The sequence below is a fragment of the Cebus imitator genome, unplaced genomic scaffold (assembly GCF_001604975.1).
Source record: "Cebus imitator isolate Cc_AM_T3 unplaced genomic scaffold, Cebus_imitator-1.0 Scaffold39, whole genome shotgun sequence".
NCBI classification, from domain to species: domain Eukaryota; kingdom Metazoa; phylum Chordata; class Mammalia; order Primates; family Cebidae; genus Cebus; species Cebus imitator.
Window position 1 is genome coordinate 2,234,458 of NW_016107354.1, and position 21,827 is coordinate 2,256,284.

A 21,827-nucleotide genomic window follows, 5' to 3' on the forward strand; every position below is an offset into this window, starting at 1 on the left:
GAAAAAGAGTATCAGTTCCTGCTTCCCTGGGCAGCTTTTAAAAGACACCTGAGATATATACTTCATTCAAACAAAGCCATTCCAACTCCACAGACATGCATATCATCAGCAAAGTGTAGGATGCCAACTTTGGCTAGCCTGCTGGCTGACCCCGAAATGACTGAGAGGCATGCAGGACGATCTGCATAATACATTGATTCCTGAGGTGGAAGGGACTTTTTCCATCACATATGGTTGAAGAATTTTATTGCTGTATATTTTCATGATATGGTTGCTCGTGTCTGACTTGCTGTATCCCACAACAGTGAGCATTATCATAAGAAGAGCTGTGAGGTTCACCTTGAGGAAAGCAGCAGCCAGCCATTCCACTCGTTATCCAGGATGGTCAAAGGGAAGTGCTGATGAAGAAAAACCAGTTCAGTTCACATCTTAAAATGTGAAGAAACCCATTCTACCCAATAAGCTCAAAACACCCTGGCCTGAACATTTTCCTAGAGCTCTTGAAGGTGCTTCCTTCAAGCACTGTTGCCTCCCGCCTCTTGGCTGTGGTGTAAGCAAGAAGCCAGCAGAGACACAGAGAGGAAGCAGAGGCTGCACAAGGCTAGAGACATGTTCCATTTCCCAGGTTACGGGTGTTGGCTCTCCACCTTCAGGGCCTAGGGTTTGCTCCTGCCTGTTCCTAAGAAGCTGCCCTTGGGTACACTTTGTCTCAGGCAGAAGTATTTTCCTGCCTTTCACCCATGGCTTGTTTAAGGGATGTGAGTGTTGTTTCTGTTATTGGCAACACAGGAGCTGGAGTGGGAAGAAATCTGGTTTGTGTCTGCACTTTCTGAGATGCCCTGGACAGTCTCCTGGGGCAACTGTTTTGTTTAAAGTCAGTTTTAACAAAACAGTATTCTTTCTAAATTCTTGCTACTCAAAATGTGATCCAAGATGCAGCAGCAGCAGCTGGGTACTTGTTGGACGTTCAGGTTTTCAGGGCCCACCCCAGACCTACAGAAATCAAATCTGCTTTTGAGGATTGATTTCCAGGTGATTCATGGGCCCATTCATGTCTGAAAGTGCTGGCCTATGTGGCCCACTGTCCTGGCTAACTTTGGTGTTGAACAAATAGTGACTGCCCAAGGAAACACACCCTCTTCTCACTCAAGCCTGTGCTGTTGTGCATAGTTACACTGCATTTGGAAGGAGCGTGTGCCTCTTTGGTGTGTGTTTGTCCAAAACACTCAGAGTGGCTCTACGTACTAGGTTGCCCATGGGGCTGCCACACCTAGGGATCTTTTTAAAAACATTAACTACAGCTTTCCTCTTCCTGTGAATTTCTTCTAAATGAACACATCTTTGTTGTCGTGACCATATCTCTTCCTGTGAGGGACGCTCCTGGTGTCCCTAGGAAAACCGACTGCCCACTTGCTGTGGCAGCGCCATTTATACTTCCAAGGCCTGTGGGAGGACATCCTGCAGTAAGGGGGAACAGAGCCTCTTAAGTAAACACTGGTCATCTTCAATTGTTTACTGTTAGCAGATGATCTAGAGAAATCTTACATGGAACTCTGTTTTATAAACTAGCGTAACCAATTGATCAAGGTCTACATCACCACTTATAAGTCATGTTGATATCATGCGCCCCGCTGTGCTGGCATGAGAAGAGCATTTCATCTCGGCAGTGTCCTTGCCCAAAGTCTAATCATGAGAGAACATCAGACCAGCCCAGACTGAGGGGCTCTATGAAACAGCGGCTCAGTACCCTTCACAGAGTGTCAGTCTGTTACAGAAGCTGTTACGGTTTGTAGGAAACCAAGGAGACTGGATGATGAAATGCAGCGTGGGATCCTGGATTGAATCCTGGGACAGAGAAAGGATATGAGTGGAAAAACTGTTGCAATCCAAATAAAGGCTATAATTTAGTTAATAGTATTGTGCCAGTGTTAATTTCTCAATTTTGATGACAGGAGCAATTATTCCAGATTTAACACTGCTGGCAGCTGGGTGAAGGGTATGCAGGGACAATCTGTGCCATCTTTGCAACTTTTGTGTAAATCTAAAACTGTTTCTAAATTAAAAGCTTTCTTTAAAAAGATAGCAAAAAATAGAACAGGGCTGGCTAAAGCTGGGGGTACAGAGGAGAGAGGAGAAAGATCCTGAGCTCAGGCCTTTCCTGAGTGACCCCCTACTGACTCCCTCATTGCTCCCCCACCCCGACTCTTCTCTTCTCAGCCAGATGATGTATTTTTTAAAACCACTTTGTTCAACACTTCATGATTATATTTGGTTTTTGCAGTAATCATGTGAAGTAGATTACTGTTCTCATTTTATACATGAAATAATGTCAGAGAAGTAAAGTAAATTGCCAGTGTCACAGGGCTAAGAAATGAAGGTCAGGATTCAGACCCCAGCTGTCTGGCTCCCAAGCCTAGCCATGCCCATCCTTTGGAAAGACATATCCCTCTTGCGAGCGTTGCCTCTGTGGGACTCTGCCTCCTTTCCTCAGGACCATGGAGGGAGCCCTTCTGCAGGAAACTAGTCCCACGTCCTGAGTCCCCAAGTCTGCTTTCTGATGTCCAGTAACCATCAGTGTCCCGTTTCAACCTTTGCAGCCTTCAAACTTTTCCAGCCGTAGCTTGGGCTCCAATCAAGAGTGTGGGAGCAGTAAAGAAGGTGGAAATCAGAACAAAGTCAAGTCCATGGCGAATCAGCTGCTGGCCAAGTTTGAGGAGAGCACTCGGAACCCCTCACTCATGAAGCAGGTGAGTCATGTCAAATACTCACTGGACCTGACTTCCTGGTGACTTGTCGGCAGGAATGTTCTGGCTACTGCTAGACTTCAAATATGCCATCCAGGCCTGGTCCCAAGGAGACCTGAGCTCCTTCTAGATCAGGAGCCAACAGACTTTTCTATAAGAGGCCAGATAGCAGTTTTTTAGTGCTTTGGATGCCATACTGTCTCTGTTACAACCCTGCCATTGTAGTACGAAAGCAGCGGCAGACATACCCCAACAAATGAGCCTGTCTGTGTTCCAATAAAACTTTATTAACAAAAAACAGGAGCAGGCCAGATGTGGCCCATGGGCCTAATTTGCTCGTGCTTGTTCTGCATGAAAGAAATCTGTTCCCTAATTTGGTTTTGCTTTCCAACCATGACTTGGTTTGCAGCCAGTTTTGAAATGATACAGTTTGAGGGAGCTTTGAGAGGCCGGCTGTCTGGGAAAGTACAAAGTCCACACTGAGAATATTCATCCAAACCAGAGGAACTGAGTCTGAGCTCACAGTACTGAAGGCCAGCCTCACACGTGTTTCCTGGCACTCTCCTCTCTCCCTGCACTGGGGCAGCCTGGCGGGCTGTTGTACCTGACGGGGGTTAGTCTGAGGCTGAAGGAGGCGGAATGCTGTGTCAGGCTGCAGGCTTCCTTCTGATTCCGGCTCTGAGGTGTGTGCCTCGTGGTTCGGTTTGCTCCCCTGAACTACTTTTAGGATGCTCTTGTCACATTACAGAAGCTCAGAAAAAGAAGTTGGTTTTTCTATGGTGAACACCTGTCAAATGACAGAATGAGGCTCCTTTTGGGAGGACAGACTCTTAGTTAATAGCTTTAGAGGCAACCAGAGATGTCTCCTTAGTCTCGATGTGGACTGTGTGTCTCCTGGGCAAACTGACCTTCTCCAGGAAGTGAAGGGATTTTATTATAAGAAGACCATTTCCTTAAGACCTGTAATTGTCCACAAGTTTTCTGGATGCCTGTTCTAAGTGTTGATGAGGGCTCAATTCCATCAAAAGCACCAGAGCATCCCTGTCCTTAAGTGGGCAGGAAGCTTTTCCTTTTCCAGGCAGACTCCTGAGCCAGCCACCCTGCCCTGGCATGGGCTCTGGCAGTGCCTGCTTAAGGCCCTGTGTCTGAGCCAAAAGCAAAGCCACCCTGGGATTCACACTTTGTCCACGAGAAGGGGGCTTCAGGACTCACTGTTCACATGGACAGGGAGCCAGGGCTCAAGTTTCCCAGCTGGGCTTGGCTTGCAGGAGCTCAGCCCAGTGCTGTCTCTGCACTTGCAAACTTCATCTCCCTGCTCCTCTCTCTCCTCCCTCTGAGCCTCTCAATCTGACTCACCTTTTCCTTCATGTCTCCTGTGGCTGCTTTTTTGGACTCGCCTTTCTCCTCCTAGGAACGCCGTGTCACAGGGATAGGTAAGCCCGTCCCGTGCTCTTCCTCTGGCCCTCCTGTTCACTCTTGCTGCCCCAAGCTGGAGGAGGCCACACCCAGCCCATCACCTCCACTGAAAAGGCAGGTAGGGCTCCTTTTAGTGGATGCTGTTTTGGTAAAGGCCAGAGGGGACTTTCATCCAGAGGGGTGGGGTCAGTGGCTCTTCCCACACCCCAGGTATGGCCGATTGTAGATTCTCTGGACACACCTTGAGGTCACCACCCATATAGGTCAGAATAACCAAGTATGCAGCATCACAAAATACATTTCATGGATCCCTTAGCCAGTCAGAAGTATCAGTTGACCAAATACCATGGTCTCCGTGGTGCTGCTAGGGAAAAATAAACTGTACCGCAGGGTATTTTGTATGATGCCGCGTGACGCTAAGCATTATCTGCAGACCATTCAAATAGGCTGATTTTCAAATCAATGAAAAAGCGATGTTGAAATAGGCCCAGGTGGCCACTTGGCTGGATGCATTGAAGGGGTAAGTCTGGGATGTGGCAAGGCATTCCCAATACCAGAGTAGACCTGCATAGTGGGCAGGAAGGTGGCTGGCAGTCACAGAGTATGGCTTATGCCAGGTCGTGCTCCTGGGTTTGGAATTTGAGCAGAATCACTACTATTGGCCATAAGCCACAAAGGTTTCTGGTTAGCATTAGGATTTGTGTGTTGCTTCCAGGTGGTAGAGGTTGAATAAGGTCAGTGTGGATACAATGCAGAAAGTTTATGTCTGCCTGCCTCACCTAGGGAGCTTTTTAAACACTGCCATTGACTCATGCCCAGTCCAGAACAATGCAATCAGAATCTCTGGGGGTTGGGCCCAGACTTGGGTCTTTTTTTCTTAAGTACCCATAATGCCAGTATGCAGCTAGGATTGAGAACCAGCATTGTACAGGTTTTGATTCAGGGGATCTGGGGTGATGCTTCAGACCATGTATTGTGAATGAGGATGCCAGGCAATTTTGATGCAGGTAGAGAATCAATTCCTGGGGCTAGTTTGGAATCCTATTTAGGGTTGCACCTGGTGCGTCCTTTGTCTCTGGTCTTCATAGGGGATTCCTCGTGGTGGGGGTGTATGAAAGGGCTGCAGTAGGGAAGGAAGCTTAATTTTCCCTCTTTCCCAGTTCCCCTCTGTGGTTGTGACGGGGCACGTGCTCAGAGAGCTCAAGCAAGTGTCTGCTGGCAGCGAGTGCCTGAGCAGGCCCTGGAGAGCCAGAGCCAAGTCTGACCTACAGCTGGGGGGGACAGAAAATTTCGCTACCCTGCCTCCTACCCGCCCGAGGGCACAGGCTCTTTCCGGGGTGCTGTGGCGGCTGCAGCAAGTGGAGGAAAAGATTCTCCAGGTGAAAGACACTTTTTGCCCTGTCTCTGTCCGTGTCTGGGCGACTTCTTTTCTTCCCCTCCCTCCTCCTGCGCACGTGGGTTCCTCCTCCCTCTGCCCACCCCCTGTCTCCCGTCCTGCTGTGTGTGGTGAGCAGGTGAGGCCCCGGCTGCCTCCCTCACCCACTTCTTGGAAGCAACTGTCTCAGTCTCTGTCACTATCTCTCTTTTCTTTCTCCTTTCTCACCTTCACCGCAGAAGAGGGCTCAGAACTTGGCCAACAGGGAATTTCACACAAAGAACATTAAGGAGAAGGCGGCCCACCTTGCCTCCATGTTTGGACACGGGGATTTCCCACAGGTAAACATGGGGCTTTCAGAGCCCCCAGGAACCCAGATGTTGGACTTCCAGCCAGGTGACCTTGAATCAGGCTCTGAGCTCAATTTTCTCCTTCCTCCTGCTTTTGTAGCATGAGGAGCTATTTATTTTTTAAGCCACTAAATAATTCAAGCTGGCATCTAAAAAAGACCCAAATGTGCAGATTCAAAATAAGGCAAAACTAAGGCAGGAAAGTAAACTCACGTCAAGAAAGACATTTCTAAACAGAAGCACAAGCTGGTAGGCCCTAGCTATTTTCCACGCAGGCTCTGAGTTTCCTCAGGGTCCCCACAAACAGGAAACAGTCATAAGTTGCAGAATCACAGTGCCTTTACCCAGTTGCCTGTGATGTTTTGGGGTGTGAGAGAGAAATCTCCCTATGGCCCCGATCAGGAAGATACTGAATGATGAGGCCAAGCGCATGCTGTAACTGGGACTCTGCTTCCCCGTGGGGTAAAGTCAAGCCAACAAGAATGGCTTTGCCTTAGAATTAGGAAGTACAGCCTCCTCAATCCAGGTACTTCTTTGGAAATTCTCTGAAAAGAAAAGCGTGTGCCAGAGAGGAGATGAAAGAGTGGATGATGAGACCCTGCAGGTGGGTGTATGTGTAAGGTCCTCCCTCCCTTGCAGCATGCCTGGTCCTAGAACTTGGCTCTCCACTGTTTTCACTTCATCTCCTCCAGACCTGCATCTTCTGCTACTTGGTGGAGTCACTGACGTGGGAAGGATGCTTTACACTTACTTGATTTTTAGGATTCCACGTGGTTGGTAGGACGCTAGCACAGTTGTCTGCTGCAGCCACAGAGGCCCCTGCTGTGGCCACCTGCCCTGAAGCAGCCCAGGGCTCTCCTCTCCTAAGCTCACAGCTGCTACTTCATACCAAGCTCCAGGGTGAGGGCTTTGGTAATTGGCGTTGGTGTCCAAGGCGGATGTAGGCAGGAATGGATTGAATCTGCGTGAGCTATTTTGGTGTGAGAAGGGAGCTGGAATAGTTGCAGCAGAATGCAGTGTAACCAGGAGCCAGATAATCCTGCCTGGCTCCAAAGCCAGGGGTTTCTGTGTTGTCCTGAGACATGGGTCTCCTTTCTTTGCCCCGTTGAATGCACAGGCATGGGACTGCATGATCGAGGTGTCTATCACCGTGTGACTCCTGGGATAATCCTCATTTCTTCTACTTCCATTCTGTGCAGAATAAACTCTCTAAAGGCCTGTCTCATACTCATCCTCCGTCTCCTCCCTCTCGCCTTCCGTCTCCTGATCCAGCTGCTTCTTCTCCAACTACTGACTGTACTTCTCCTGCCAGAAAGGTAGCTGTTCTGAACAATTTGCTTTCCTCACCTCCTGCATGTTCCCAGATGTTTCCATGCCCCACTTGACCTGCACAGACATCTCAAGACTGGCTTGGCTAGAATACAAATTTGTAAGATATTTTACAACAGTGCTGGATTCGATTTTGCTTTTGCATTAGAGCACACAACATGGCAAAACAGGCAGCATACAAAAGCTTGCCAAACAGGGCTCATTCATTCAGCAAGCATTAATCAGGACCCACCATATGCCACCCTCCGTGCCAGATGCTGAGAAAACAGAGGGCAGTGCAGTTCCCTTACTACGGTTGAGATGGGAAGCTGCACATTTTTACAATACAAAATAGTGGATATAGTTGCTTGTTCTGTCCTAATAAGATGGCAATTTTACATGGTAAACTTAATGTAATACTAATAATTAATTCTATAAGAGGTATAAAGGGTCAAGATTGTAGAAATGGAGAGGGGAGAAGACTGGGAGGTAATACAGAAGGTAATATGGGAACTGAGTGAGTGTTGAAGGTTCTGTGGGGGTATTTTGCTGGAGAGAAGTTTAGGGCAAGGGTGTTTTGGAGAGGGCCTAGCCTGTGCAAAGGCAGGAAGGCGGGGCTTGCATGGCATGGAAAGATGGAATGTCTGGTGTGACTTGAACTTGTAGATAAAAGTATTTACGGGGACAGGGAGAGTGGAAGTGAGCCCACTCTGTGTAAAGGAATTTCGTTTTATCCTCTGGATTATAGGAAGCCACTGCAGGATCTGTTCTGCGTTCTAGCAGGACGACTCAGTAATGCAGAGATTGACATGGAGGACGAGAAGAGTGGGGAGCTAACTTTGGTTAAGCAGTTAATGAAATGCACTCACAAACAATGGTTAAGATTGGGTTTGGAGGTGCTCTTCGTGTTTTTCCCTTGTCCTGTTACCTCCTGTGCTGAGAATAATACCAGGCTAGGGTGGGAGAGGTGTCTTCTAGGAATCCTGGCCTCTGGAATGAATGAGGCTGGAAGTGAGTGTGAAGCCTACCTCATGAGCTGTTGCTCACTCCACCCCGAAATGGTGCTTCTCTGTATACAGCCAGCGTGTCTGGCTCCCACCGAGGCTGAGTCATGCTGAATGTCCCACTGCCAGAAGGAGTGCTGGTCTGCTTCTGTGCTGTTAGACTGATGCACAACCCAGCTCTGTGCTATGACATTAGTGAAAAATTAGAAGCTGCCTCTTGGTGTGTAATGGGGGGTCCCACCCCTGTTGGCCTCTACCTCCGTAAGGAGAACAGTGTAGGTAGAGTCCCCAAGAAAGGAGCAAGGAGTCTTACCAGCCCCATCCCAGCTGAGGCCCCCTGTGTGAATGAGAAGCACCCCAGAAAGGGCAGTACCAGGTAACACAGAGAAACCCAAACACGATCTTCAGTACCACTGAAAATAGCCATGGGCAGCACATCAAGATACCCGGACAACTGTTCCAGGTCGGCCAAGGTCAGCTGTTTGACCTTAAGTCTCCTGACCTACCTGGGCCTCTGTCTTTCTCCTCAATAAGAGCAGTTCTGGGCTCACGTTACAGTGAGCTACATGGGTGGAGACAGGCATTTTTGTCATCACCATCAGCAAGGTTGCAGGGTAGGCTTTTTGCCAAGCTAGGGAAAGGGGCCTTCCCCGGGGTATACTCCCTACTATGTGAAAAGGTCATGGCACCCTTGGCAGGATGGTGGGAGGGGAGAGGGCACCTGGGCACAGACCAGGCAGTGGCTTGTGCTCAGAGTTGGTCAGCCAGGCCCAAACCCTGCTTCTCTCTGGCCCAGCCCCCTTCAGCTGCCTGGACCCTTCAGGGTAGAGGCAGGCAAGGCCTTCTCCTGTCCCTGCCTTTCTCCCATCCTCAGGAAAGTCTGGCATGGTCACTGTTGGGGTCAGCACCAGGGCAAGAAAAGCCCCTACACCTCTCAAGTTCCCTGACTTGGTTTCCACTGGGCATGAGTTCCCTCTAAGAGAGGGCAGGGAGCAGCCTGCTGGGAACATGTGGAGCTGCTGGGTAAGACAGAGGTCTGTTCAGCCACTAAGCCTGTCCCCATCACATCATCATCACACCCGCTGAGGCCCTGCCTGCCGTTGTCTCTGGCTCTTCAGGCAGCCTTCCCCTGAGGAGTCAGCTCCCTCTCAGCCGTTAGTTAATTTTGCTCCTCTAGAAGGGAGGCCACTGCTGATCTGGCCCATGATGTGGCTGCTGGCCATTTGCCATGCTGGTAAGTTCTTGCAAGAACAAGAAGGCACTGAGCTTTTGCACAGCTGGGCGGGCAGGGGTGGAGGCTCTTCACTGGGCTGGGAGCTACCCTTCAGTCCTCCTGGGTCAGAAGAGCACTGAGGATTACAAAAGGAGCTTTCTCTACCAGTGTCACTCAGAAAGCTAATGAAAATATTCATTCATTCATTCAACAAATTTTATTTTTGAGACAGGGCCTCTCTCTGTCACCCAGGCCGAAGTGCAGTGTCCTGATCATAGCTCACTGCAACCTTAAACTTCTGGGCTCAAGTGCTCCTCCCACCTCAGCCCTCCACCACCCCTGAGTAGCTGAGAGTACAGACATGAACCTCCACCCTCAATAAACAACAAATAGTTATTGAATGACAATCCAGTGTTAGGCACTTCAGGCTCTCAGGATATACATCGATGCATAATGAGGCTTACACCCTAGTAGCCTACAACAATCAACATAATATATCAGTAAATCACGTAATGTGTTAGAGGGCAAGACAGTATTTCCTATGAAAAACATAGAGCTGGTGGTGGGGACCCGGATTGCTGGGGAAGGAAGGGTGACAATGTTAAATGGAGTGGTTGGGTGGGGGCCAGTGAGCTCTTCCTGTGATTGTGAGAACTGAGCAGAAGCAGAGCCACAGGTAAGAGGGCAAAGGCCCGGGGAGGAGATTGGAGCCCAGCATTCAGACTCCTGTGTACTGCAGAGGCTGCTGCGCGTGCATGGAGGCCTCGTCAGAGGGATCAGCCCAGAGGCTGCGTCCACATAAAGCCCCACACTCAGGGACAGGGAGGGCTTTGCGTCGGCCAACCCCAGATCTACTGTCCCCACCTCTACAGCCTTGTTCCTTGCTTCTCCCCAGTTGTAGTAAAACAGTTGCTCCATTTTTGTCCTTTTAAAAAATTCTATCTCCCAAGTCAGCGCTGGCCATTATATGATGATGTAATTGGGCTCTTGTGACAGCCTCCAATGTCTTAATTACAGGCTGATGTTTCTTTCACAGTATGGCTGGGAATGATGGAGGAGCTCTTAGAATGAACACTTGGGCAAGTCACTTAGCCTCTCTGTGCCTCAGTTTCTCTAAGTACCTACACTTACAGGTCTGTGCATGTTGTACTGTGATTCCGTTGTAGGCAGTTATGGATGGAGTGGCGAGTTGCTAGTTTAAAGCAGTCTTAGAAAGGATGTCACCAGCATCACTCCTTGCCTTGATGCCCCTCCCTCCCTCCCCAAACTCTGCCCCACCATTGATTCAGCACTGGGCTTTCCACACGCAGGATTTGGCAGAATCACAGCCTTCTCTGAGGAGAGAACTGGCTGCTCCTTAAAGTAGGTGATGACTTGGTGATAAACAGATGTATTTTATTTTATCCTGGTGCAGCTCAGGGAGTTTCTCTCCTAGAGCCTGGGGCCTTAATGCTTCTTCCAAACAGATTTGGGGCTGTTCATGTTGCCCAATTGACCGAAGTTTGACTGCATTCAGGGAAGCCAGAGGAAGAAAAATGCACTTAGAAACTGATGCTTAGTCCTTGGCAACTTCCTGGCAGGCAGCTTGTCTCTGCTCCTGCCCTAGGGTCTTCCATGCCAATTCCGAGGATCCAGGAATAATCATCTCCTCGTGGGAACAGACTTAGCCAAACTTATTATAAGTAACACTTGTTACTCACAGGAATGCAAACTTGAGTTGCTGACTCCAAGACAGGGAGCCAGGGCTCTGCCTTCAGACTCCTCTTGCCCGCCCTATCAGATTGATATTCTGCTTTAAAATTCAGAGTGGTGCAAGTTTCTTGGCCTGAATGGTCACAGGGAGTCTTGAGGGCTAGGCTCAGGTCCTTGGCAGAGTCTGTCTTTCCAGGCTGTGGACTGTGGGATCTATGCCCAGACTCAGGTCAAACCAGCCCTCTTCTGTGATCTCAGCTCCCTATCAGCCATTGGTTAGTTTCACTCTTCCAGAAGGGAGGCCACTTTGCAGATCTGGCCCATGGCATGGCTATTGGCTGCTGGCTGCTGGCTGTTTGCCATGCTGGTGAGCTCTCACAAGAACAAGAGGGCACTGAGCGTTTACACGGCTGGGCAAGGGGGGCCCTTCACTGGGCTGTGAATTGCCCCTCCGTCCTCCAGGGTAAGAAGAACACTGGGCATTACAAAAGGAGCTTTCTCTACCCTTGGAGGTGTTTGTTTTAAAACTGGATTTGCAGGGTTTACTCTAGAGATTTGCATATTAGAGGGAAAGAGGGAAACACTGGGGCAATCTGCCTTTGTTTGATCCAGTAAGATGATAAATCTCAGGGACAGGTCTCAAGGCTACCTCCAACCTCAACTATTCCTCCTTCTATCCCGGGAATAGAGCTAGGCAACCTTCTGGAGATCTCCTGTGTGCATCCCAGCCTGGGGGGCGGGGAGAGGGCGGTTAATTTGCAGAGTGCTGGAAGAAGGATATGAGTTTGAATCAGACTTGAGTTCAAAGCACCAATTACTCACTGTGTGGCCTTGGACAAGTTTGTGAACCTCTCTGAACATTAGTTTCTTAATCTATAAAGTGGAGAGGAGAGCAGCTACTCTGAGGTGACTAGAATACTGTAATGTCTTAACATTTGCAAAATGCCTAAAGTATCCTATAAAGCTTCTCTTTCCCCAGTGGAAGAGAATTCTGAAAGAAAACTCATTTACCTGAAATGCATGTTGATCCCTCTCTTTCTAAAGGAAAAGAAGTCACCTTCAGGGTTCCATTTTCATCCCAGCCATTTGAGAACAGTGCGTCCTCAGGTGAGTTAGAGCCTCTCTGAACTTCAGCTGCCTCACCTGCAAAGGGGGATTATTAGACCCACCTGCAGGGCTCTGTGAGCGAAGCACTTATGATCAGCAGCTCAGTGCCTGGCACCAGGAGATGAAGTTGGGCAGACATGGGCTCTTACTGGGAGCTCACAGCCCCTAAGGCCTGCCTGTCTCAGCTCTGAACTTGTAATTTCCAGGCACCCTTGAACACGGCGATTTCAGTTCTTTACCTGCCCTCCTACCCCAAGCTCTGGGCATATGGCTGAGGAATCAGGTCCAACAGACTGTCCTCTGGTGTTTTCTCATCTAAGGACTCCTCAGTGAGGATGTCCTTGCCCAAGTGGACCCAGCAGACCTTCTCTGGCCCTACCTGTCAGAAGCTCCCCTTCATGTGAGCCCTGCGCCCTGAGGCCCTGCACATTCTTACCCATGTGGGCTTGCTGGATGCTCATGCAGGCTGTATGGCCACAGGTGGCTGAACTCGGTGAATTGTAGCCAGGACACCTGGTAATCTTGGCTCAGTTCCAGGCTCAGGGAGGGACATTTCCATTGTTCTCACACAAACAGGGCCTGGAGCCTGCTTCTTCCTGCATTCACAGTATTTGCCTTGTGTCAGGAATGTGGAGGTGAAGAAGCCAGGTCACTCAGGCAAACTGAGGGGACGATGGGCCAGCGCCGTGCAGCGTGAGGAACGCTGTGCTATCCAGGCGGTGACCATCATATTCTGCGCTGGGGTCACAAGATCACTTGGGAAATGCCTCTTCGTAGAGGTCTAGCCATCATCTGCAGCCTCTGGCATGGGCGTGTGTGATAACAGTTGCGTCGCCATGTTTCTGTCCAGATTGGCTCTGGGGAGGGGAGGTGGGAAGCTCGTCCTGTGTGGGCCACATCATGCTTGTGCAGAGGAAAGTGAAAGTGATTTAAGATGGGAGAGAAGTCCCAGAACATGGAAATGCAAAGTTGCACAAATGGCCGTGCTTTGTTTTGTTTTAATTTTTGTGGGTACGTAGTAGGTGTATATATGCATGGGGTACATGAGATGTTTTGATACAGGCATGTAATGTGAAATAAGCACATCACAGAGAATGGGGTATCCATCCCCTTGAGTATTTATCTCAAATGGCTATGCTTTGGACTCACTATCTGCCCAGCACCTCCTGCACCGCCCAGGTTCTGTCAGGAATCTTTTCTGCAGCCCTGCAAGATTGGTGGTGGTCTCTCCATTTTACAGATGAAGAAGCTGAGGCTCATAGAAGGGAAATGGCATATGTGAGGTTAACCTCATGTAACATGGGATGATGCCCCTTCTGAAGTGTTCTAATTAATTTGCTGAAAAAGAATTAGAATTCAGAAGGAGGTAAAAAGTAATGAAAAACACCCAAATTCTTGAAAATTACAAGAATATTGAGAGATGTATAAAAGGTTGCAAAAGCAGTCCCATGGGACTTCAAAATTGCTAATTCTTAAAAAACTAGTGGCTGGAACATGATCATCTCTGACCAGATCATCAGATTGCCCAACTTTGCATTTAGATGAAGTGTTCCCAGCCTAATCGTAAGGTCCCCTGTTGACCAGCCTCCCCAGGAGCATGGTGGCTTGCCATCAATGCATGCTTCTCTTTGGTAGGAACCACTGCCTCTAACCCTGAGGTCAACACCGGGATGACTTCTCTGGGATTTCTCCATGAGTTGAACATTTATTTCTCAGGATCCTGAGAACCTGGTGATTCTCCCAGTTGACTGGAGCAGTGCCACTTAAAGTGTGGTCCACGGGCAGGGACTGGGCTGCAATCCCATGATTACAGCAAGTGAGAGTAAACGTTGGAAACTTGTAGAACCATTTGATATTGCCACACATTCAAGTGTGTGATCATATTTCTAGTTTATTTTCATTGTATCTGGAAGTAACAGGTCATAACGAATTAAAGATTTAAAAAGGAAAAAACCTGTCACTAGCCACAGAGAATTTGAGGAGCAATGAGCAAGCAGAAGCCAGCTAGTTATTTCCTCACTCTGAGAGCCGGTAAAGCCTTCCTGCTGTCAGGAAATAGAAGATAACCCTTGATGCCCAGGGCAACATTCACCTTCACGTTTGCCTTTGGGGTGGGCTTCAAAGGCCCCTGCCTCATCCCTGGAGACAAGTTGTCCATCACCTCATTTCCCTGTGACCTCTCAAAGAAGTGCTGGTTTAACTCTTAGTGATTCTGGAATGCGATTCATCAGGTTTGGAAGGACAGGTAGGAGACCCAGTGCAAATTTCCTTAAGAGTGCTTTCATTTTACTTTATTTTTTCTTTAAAGAATGTCACCCTCTCAGAATGGATGTATGGATGCCATAGGAAGAAAGGAGGCTTTTGGCCCTAATGAAAGGTGGGACCAGGTGTGGTCTTCATCCTGGATCCCCTGCCCAGGTGACCCAGACCGTGCCCTGTGCTGTAGAACAGTGAAGCAGCTCTGCAGCTGCTCAGTTTTGGCAGCACCTCCCAGCAACCTCGCCGCCCTCTGCACGCTTCAGTAACGCCTCCCTAAGTCAGGGTTGCTGAGAAGCTCAGTGCACAAAGCGCTTATTAGCTAAGTGGTTAATGAGGTCTCATTAGGGATTTGTATTAAAAGCCCGGGAAAGTATACTCTCAATCTGTGCTTACTCAGGGGAGGCAGTAATTGTGTGTGGGTATCTTGGCATCACTGTAGTGCCTTTCTGGGAGAATACTGTGGAGCCAGTTCTCACACTGAGCCAGTTCTCACACTGGGCCAGTGGAGGCAGCCACACAGGGGCTGGGCAGGCGGTGCTGAGAGTGTAACTGACCTTGCTGCCTTTCCTCCCCTCTTTATTTCCATATAAGCCCAGGAAATCCTTTGTATCCTATAGCCCCTATGTGAGGGGCCAAGTTGGGGGCCTAGCAGGGGATGGGACATCAGACAAACAATGGCTTATTGTTCTGAGCTAACACACCTGAACCTTTCTTGGAAGCAAGGGCTAAATTTCTTGGCATTTGTGGCCTCCTGGAAATGCCAGAGAGTGTGCTTGGAAGCGAATCTGAATATCTCCCAGGCTGGGCCAGAGTAGAGACAGGGGTAGAAGGGGGTGCTGGGCCTGACAGCTGCTCCCAAGAAGTGGCAGGCTTGGTAAACTCTGATGAGGTCCCATCTAATTTCACGGGATCAGACAACCCCAGCAAGCCTACAGCCATGTCCTCTGCAGGCCCCAAAGCCACACACATGGTCTGGAGTGATCATTCCAAAGTCGCTGTAATGTTGGGATTCCCAGTGAGAAGGGGGGTGAGGGATTTGCACCAGCCTGCCAGGCACTCCTTTCCCTGCTCAGCCCGATGTAGTGCCCGTGCTTTTGCTGGAATCCAGTGAGTTAGCCTGAGGCCCTGAGGATGGGCACTGCCACCAGGAATAGGTGAGCTGTGGTGAGCCCACCATCACTGCAGTTCCCTGGATTTCCTGCTTTATAGTTGAGGCTTTCTCTGATCAGCTTAGATGTAGCCTCCCAAGGGCAGTCTTGGGTTTTGATGGAGGTCATCATTTCATCCACACACAAGTTACTGTGGTTTTTGGTGGTGACGGCTATCAACCCCTGCCCGGGGGCCTTGCAGCCTCCATTGCTGCTCTCTCTGGCCACATCTCCCGGAGGCTGGGTTTGGAAGCTGGGGAGGACCTAGAGCTTCCCTCCCTCTAGGATCTTGGAATCAGGAACAGTGCTTCTAGAATCTAGCTATGTACATTTGCCTCCCCCAAGAAGAGACTGCAGCCATACCAGGGTGAGCTTCCAGAGCTGGGGGTGAGGAGTGAAAGGGAGGCAAGCTGGGGTTTGCAGAAGGGTGTATGTATAATTGTGCCATGCTCTTTGGCCTATCAGCTTCCACCCATTTCCCAGCTCTTTGACACCTTGGTGGGGGTCCAGGCATTCGTAGGTACCCTTAGGAGCACAGACACCACCCACAACCCATCACTGGGCCATGCACCAGGGCCCACGCAGAACTGCTATCTTCCCATCCCCAAGCTGACCTTGCCTGGCGCTGGCTCTGGAGCCTGCTGCAGTCCACATCCTGCCCTACCTGCCCAGCGTGTGCCCATTCCACATACTGCTCTTGCTGCCAGGGTGGGCTGTGGTCCTGTCGGGAAGGACCTAGGAGCTTCAGGGCAGGCTGAATCTAGAGGAGGGAAAAGAGAGAGGAATCAAGTATAAGGAAGGAAGCAAAGCTGCTTCTCACCTCTCTCATACCACTCACTTGTGGTCACCAAATGGAGTGGGGATGTTTCTCCCCACCAACAAAATCTATAAATGGAAGGATTTTCCCTTAGTTCTGCAAACCATCTTTGCAAATTAGTTGAACCTGAGGAGGAAAACGTGGTTACTGGTTTATTATACAGGATCTTATCAAGGATACAGAGGAGCAGCCAGGTGAGCAGAGGCACAGGGCAGGGCATGTAGGAAAGAGCGGGTGCCTCCACGCCCTCTTCAGGGCATCGCTCTTCAGGGGCCTCCACTCTCCAGAAGCTCTAAACCCTATCCTTTTTGGTTTCTATGGAGGCTTCGTTAAGAAGGCATGATCGATTACATCATTGGCCACTGGTGATCAATTCAACCTTCAGCCCCTCTACCCTTGTAGGTCAGTGTGTGGGACTGAAAGTTCCAACTCTTTAATCATAGGGTTGGTTCCTCTAGCAACCAGCCCCTTCTGAAGCCATCCAGGAGCTCAAAAGTTGCCTCGTTCCAGCAAAGGATGCTCCTATCACCCAGGAAATCCCAGGGGATTTAGGAGCTCTGTATCAGAGGCTGCTGTCACTCAGGAAGGTACCAAGGTCTTAGGAGCTCTGCCTCAAGAACCAGGGGCAGAGCCCAAATATGTATTTTCAACAATATCACAATATCACTCAAGGTAGTCTAGGCCCTGAGCCTGCTAAGTGCCAGGCTCTAGGACACATTCTCTCACTCAGTCCTTCCCACAGACTCAGGAGGAGACAGGTACAACTCTCCCCATTTTACTAAATGAGGAACTAGGCTTGGAAGTTCTGTGCTTCATGCCGAGTCTCTGCACTGGCTCGTGGTGGAGCTGGACCCGAACCCTTCCCCTGGCCTTGCTGGTCCCTGAGCAGCTGCCTGCGGCCCTCCTGGGACAAGGGGTCTCTGGAGGAGGGCGGCTGCAGTCTGGCAGTCTAGCTTTCTGTCTGAGGGGGCTTGGCTCCTGATTTCCTTCTCTTTGCTTGGTTTGTCTGACTTACGGGCTTTTGGGTAATGATTGGGTCTGAGCACCACGTTTACCCCATGCCCCTGATGAGCGAAGCTGTGAAGGCCCCAGGGCTGGGGGGCAGGCAACCAGAGTACAGTCTGGAATCTTGGATTTATTTGCTAAGCGGCCTCAGATAGACCCTTCCCCTCTCTGGGATTCATGTACACAACTGTATGTACGTGAAAGGACTTTTGGTTTTTAATCCTTTTTTTTCCTAATTTTTTTATTGTGTTAAAATACGCGTGACATAAAATGTACCACCTTAACCATTTTTAAGGGTACAGTTTAGTGGTATTAAATACATTCTTCGTATGCCACCCTCACCATCCTCCTGTTCCAGAACTCTTAGTTTTGTAAAGCTGAAACTCTGTACCTATTAAACAACAGCAGCTACTTCTCTACTGCCTGTGTCTGTGGATTTCGACTACTCGGGGCACCACCTATAAGTGGAATCCTACAGTACTTGTCTTTTTGCGGCCAGGGGTTTTATTTCTTTTCTTTTCTCCATCTGGCTGGTTTTGCTTCTCCGGGGTTGTAGGGTGCTGTTTGCATGTGGGTGAGGAGCCCTCTCCCCATCCATCTGGCCTATGTTTTCCTCCTGGTGCTAACTGGCCTCTGTCTTTGTCTCTGTCTCCTCTGCCTCTGCTCTTGGTTAGCTGACAGTAGGGAAAGTGTCCAGCGGAATAGGGGCTGCAGCTGAAGTCCTGGTCAATCTGTACATGAATGATCACAGACCTAAGGCCCAGGCCACCTCTCCAGACCTGGTAAGGATATGCAACCCCAGCCTTCACCCACAGACACTGGCTCTGGCATCCCAGGGCGGGCACATGGGATGTGGAGCGGATGGCCTGGTCCTCTTGAGGCTTCTCTTCTCTTGAGACCAGAGGGAGCTGAGAATGAGCTGGATCAGGGCAGAAGTTAGAGGAAGGCTGCATTTCCTTAAAGACAGACCTCACTCAGGTCCCCTGTGGTCTTTTGGAAAACAGAGCATCTTCGTGCTGTCCGTGGCTCTGGAGAACGGCCTAGTAGGAAGGCCCAGGTGAGGCCGTGAGCCTAATTGAATGGCCCTCACTTTCAGTGTTGAGTGTCCAACCTGAACAGCCTCTTTATATTGGATTGAGAAAAAAGTCATGGGAAAACCATCCCTTTGATTTGAATTCTCGCTTTCTCTAAACTAAGCTGCTCACTGCCATCACCAAGAATTTTAGTTGATGATTCTTTCGTTTCCTTTTGGCACATTGCTCTGGAATCACCCAGGGGCACTGCTGCCCTGGCCCGTGTCCTTCCAACTCACAGTTAGAACTATAACTGACCAGATTTGATGCCACCAGGTTTCCGTACCCGACCTGCGCCACTGCAGGGGAACAGGACACCTAAAACATCAGCAGGCCTTTGTCCAAAACCAGGTGATACTTAATCCCAGGGACAGATCCTGGAAAGAACATCATGGGGCGGACAGGTGTGTGCATGAGGCCCACTCTGTCAGACCAGAGACACCACTCCCACCCCCAAACCAGAGCAGCCAACCTGGGGGCGAGCCCCTCCCGGCCCATCTTGTACTCTCCAGCCTGCCAGGGAGGACAGTTAACAGCAGCCCCTGCAGAGTTGGGGTCTAGGTTGGGGGTGTATCTTCCCACCCCTCCCTCTATGCTGCAGTGGCAGCAGGGAGTAGAAGCCCATGAGGTCCCCAGCATTCAGTTTGGAATTTCTAAAAGCGTCAACCTGACACTTGAAGGCTCAGGATAAGCTCTAACACACCACTCTTCTCTCCCCATCCCCAGGAATCGATGCGAAAGTCATTTCCCCTGAACCTGGGAGGCAGTGACATGTGTTACTTCTGCAAGAAGCGTGTGTACGTGATGGAGCGGCTGAGCGCCGAGGGCCACTTCTTCCACCGGGAATGTTTCCGCTGCAGCATCTGCGCTACCACCTTGCGTCTGGCTGCCTACACCTTTGACTGCGACGAAGGTAACCCCAGGGGCTAGGGCAGCACTGGGCTCTGGACTTGGCCTCAGACGTAACCTTGGCCTGGGTTCCTGTCCCTCTGGAGGCTCTAGGACACCCAGCACATCCTCAATAGGAAGTATGATGTCATCAGGAAGGCTGTTCAGGGAGAGTAGGAGCTCCTGCTAGAAGTGGGGGCTGCCTGTGGTCCTGGGGAAGGGGAAGCACCAGCGCTGTGGTGTGGATACCAGGTCCTGGTGGGCACCTCCTGTGTGCCCAGGGCTCTCTGTACCCCTTCTTACGCAGCCTTACCACCTTCCGCTGTCCCTGTGTGGTCAAGAAAATCAAACCTGATACCCTCCGTTGCATGCTCAGCACCACACCTGGCATGCAGTCAGGTTCAATGACGCAGGGTTAATATTACTCACATAGTATATGTTATAAAATAACCAGCATGACATTCCCTTTGGTAAGTGCCCTAACAGAGATCACTGATGGAGGAATCATGCTCATTGGAATGAACAATTATTTTCTAATTTTCAGCACTTGACATTTGCTCTGTCATCTATAGCGAGAGGCAGTATAGCATGGCATTCACATTTCCACACCCTCAAACTAAACTGACTGGGTTCCACTCCAGACTGTACCACCTCCTAGCCATGGAACCTTGGGCCTGTCACTTAAACTCTTGGTCCTCCAGATTCCTCATCTGTAAAATGAGGTTGATGGTAGTCCTTAGCTCTCAGGGTGGTTGTGAGAACTAATGAGTTAATTTATATAAGCATGTGTAGCATTGTGCCTGACATAAAGTCATTCCTATGTAAGTGTCCCCTACTGTTACCATTTTTACCATTGCTATTGTTACCGGCATAGCAGTGAGCAAGGAAGGCTTTTCCGGAAGGCGTACAGTGGTGCTGGACAATGGCCAGTTTCCCAGAGTGTGCCCTGTCTGGGTCTTTTCCTCCCCATCACTGCTGCCATTTGCTCTCAGCCTTTCCCACCTGCCAGGGATTCCACAAAGAAGGATTGAGTGTGTTCATACTCGATGCTGTCCATTTTGCTGCCTGGCAATGGGTCTTTTGAAGAAATTTGGCCTCAGCTTGATTTGGGGATTTTTTTTTTAATGTTGTCCTATTTATCAGAAAGCATGCAGAGGAGCAGCCAGTTGGAAGAGAGGCATGAGGTTTGGTAAGGGAGAAGGGGCTCAGAGCTCCCATGCCCTGTCCAGGTGAGGGCATGCTGCCCTACGGGAGCCAGCATGTGTCCAGTATCTAGAAGTTCTGCATGCTTTGAAGACCTTAGATACATGCCTGGGAGCCCCCATTGCTGGAGCTTGTCTCTGAGGCAGCAAAGCGCGCTGCTACCTCATCCCAGTGCCACTTGTTTAAGGAAGGTGACGGAAGTTTGAGCCACCCTGGGCTGTTTCCGTCGTTGCTATTTTCTGACTTGAACAGTGGCAGGCACTTGGCTTTTGTCGACGGTGGCTCTAGTTCACAGGAGAAAAAACTTTCTGTATGTGTGTTCCTCTTTTTACAGGAAAATTTTACTGCAAGCCTCACTTCATTCATTGTAAAGCCAATAGCAAACAACGGAAGAGACGGGCAGAGCTGAAGCAACAAAGAGAGGTATGTTTGTCTCACACGCGCTGGTGAAACGGGGAAGGCCCCTTGATAAGAGAAGGGTTTCCAGGGATCCTCAAAATCAGGCCAGCTTTTCTGGCCCTGGAGGGATTGAGATGACTCACAGATGAAGAAGAAAACCTCTGCTTCCTGGTGTGGAGGGTTCTTTTGCTTCAGTCTGTTCCACAGCCTCTGGGGCATGTCCCATTCCAGGTGAGCTCCCAGGGGAGTAGCTATGCTGGTGTCTCATAAGAATCCTGGAAGAGCTTGCCCACATGGTAGGGATGGGGTGATATGCTCAGCCACACAAAAGCCACGTGGTCCTCTATACCTGGAGCCCACCTGGCCACAAGGTGCTCTTTGTAAGAATGCCTGGTGTGGGACCAACCCTTCTACAGTTTCTAACTCCTCTCCCAGGCTCCTGAAGTTAAAAAAGTGACCAACCCACTGCTTTTATAGATGGTTTATGGAAGCATCTCTTCTGGGATCTCTTAGCAAATATCTTCTCTCTGGCTTGATTAATTATCTACCACTAGCAACAACTCATAACTTAAAACGTTTTTCTTTTTTTTTTTTTTTTTTTTTTTTTAATGTAATTCTCTGTTCTCTGATTTTAGAATCTAGTCTGTAGCATAATATTGAAGGAAAAGTGAACTGGGAAGTTAAGAGACCTGGCGTCCACTGTTCTTACTACCTAATATGTTTTAAAATTTCCATAGACTTAACTTTTGTTGTTTATAAATTTGAAGAATTGGTAGATGATCCCTTCACGGTCCAGAATTTTATCATCAAATATCGTGAACACATT

The 21,827-nt window shown here is 49.5% G+C and overlaps 1 protein-coding gene across 18 annotated transcripts in view; it reads left to right on the forward strand.

Annotated features, from left to right (window-relative positions):
* MICAL2 (microtubule associated monooxygenase, calponin and LIM domain containing 2) overlaps positions 1–21,827 on the forward strand; it is a 158,088-nt gene that overhangs the window by 127,016 nt on the left and 9,245 nt on the right. For 7 of the 18 annotated variants that reach the window (XM_017525741.2, XM_017525740.2, XM_037737475.1 and 4 more), the window contains 9 exons: positions 2,598–2,747; positions 4,156–4,278; positions 5,321–5,539; positions 5,775–5,876; positions 7,085–7,201; positions 12,147–12,209; positions 18,113–18,220; positions 19,238–19,424; positions 20,937–21,025. In XM_017525741.2, the coding sequence (XP_017381230.1) occupies positions 2,598–2,747; positions 4,156–4,278; positions 5,321–5,539; positions 5,775–5,876; positions 7,085–7,201; positions 12,147–12,209; positions 18,113–18,220; positions 19,238–19,424; positions 20,937–21,025 (1,158 nt within the window). The remainder of the gene's footprint in view (positions 1–2,597; positions 2,748–4,155; positions 4,279–5,320; positions 5,540–5,774; positions 5,877–7,084; positions 7,202–12,146; positions 12,210–18,112; positions 18,221–19,237; positions 19,425–20,936; positions 21,026–21,827) is intronic. The other 11 variants (XM_017525743.2, XM_017525742.2, XM_037737477.1 and 8 more) reach the window with 6 other exon arrangements.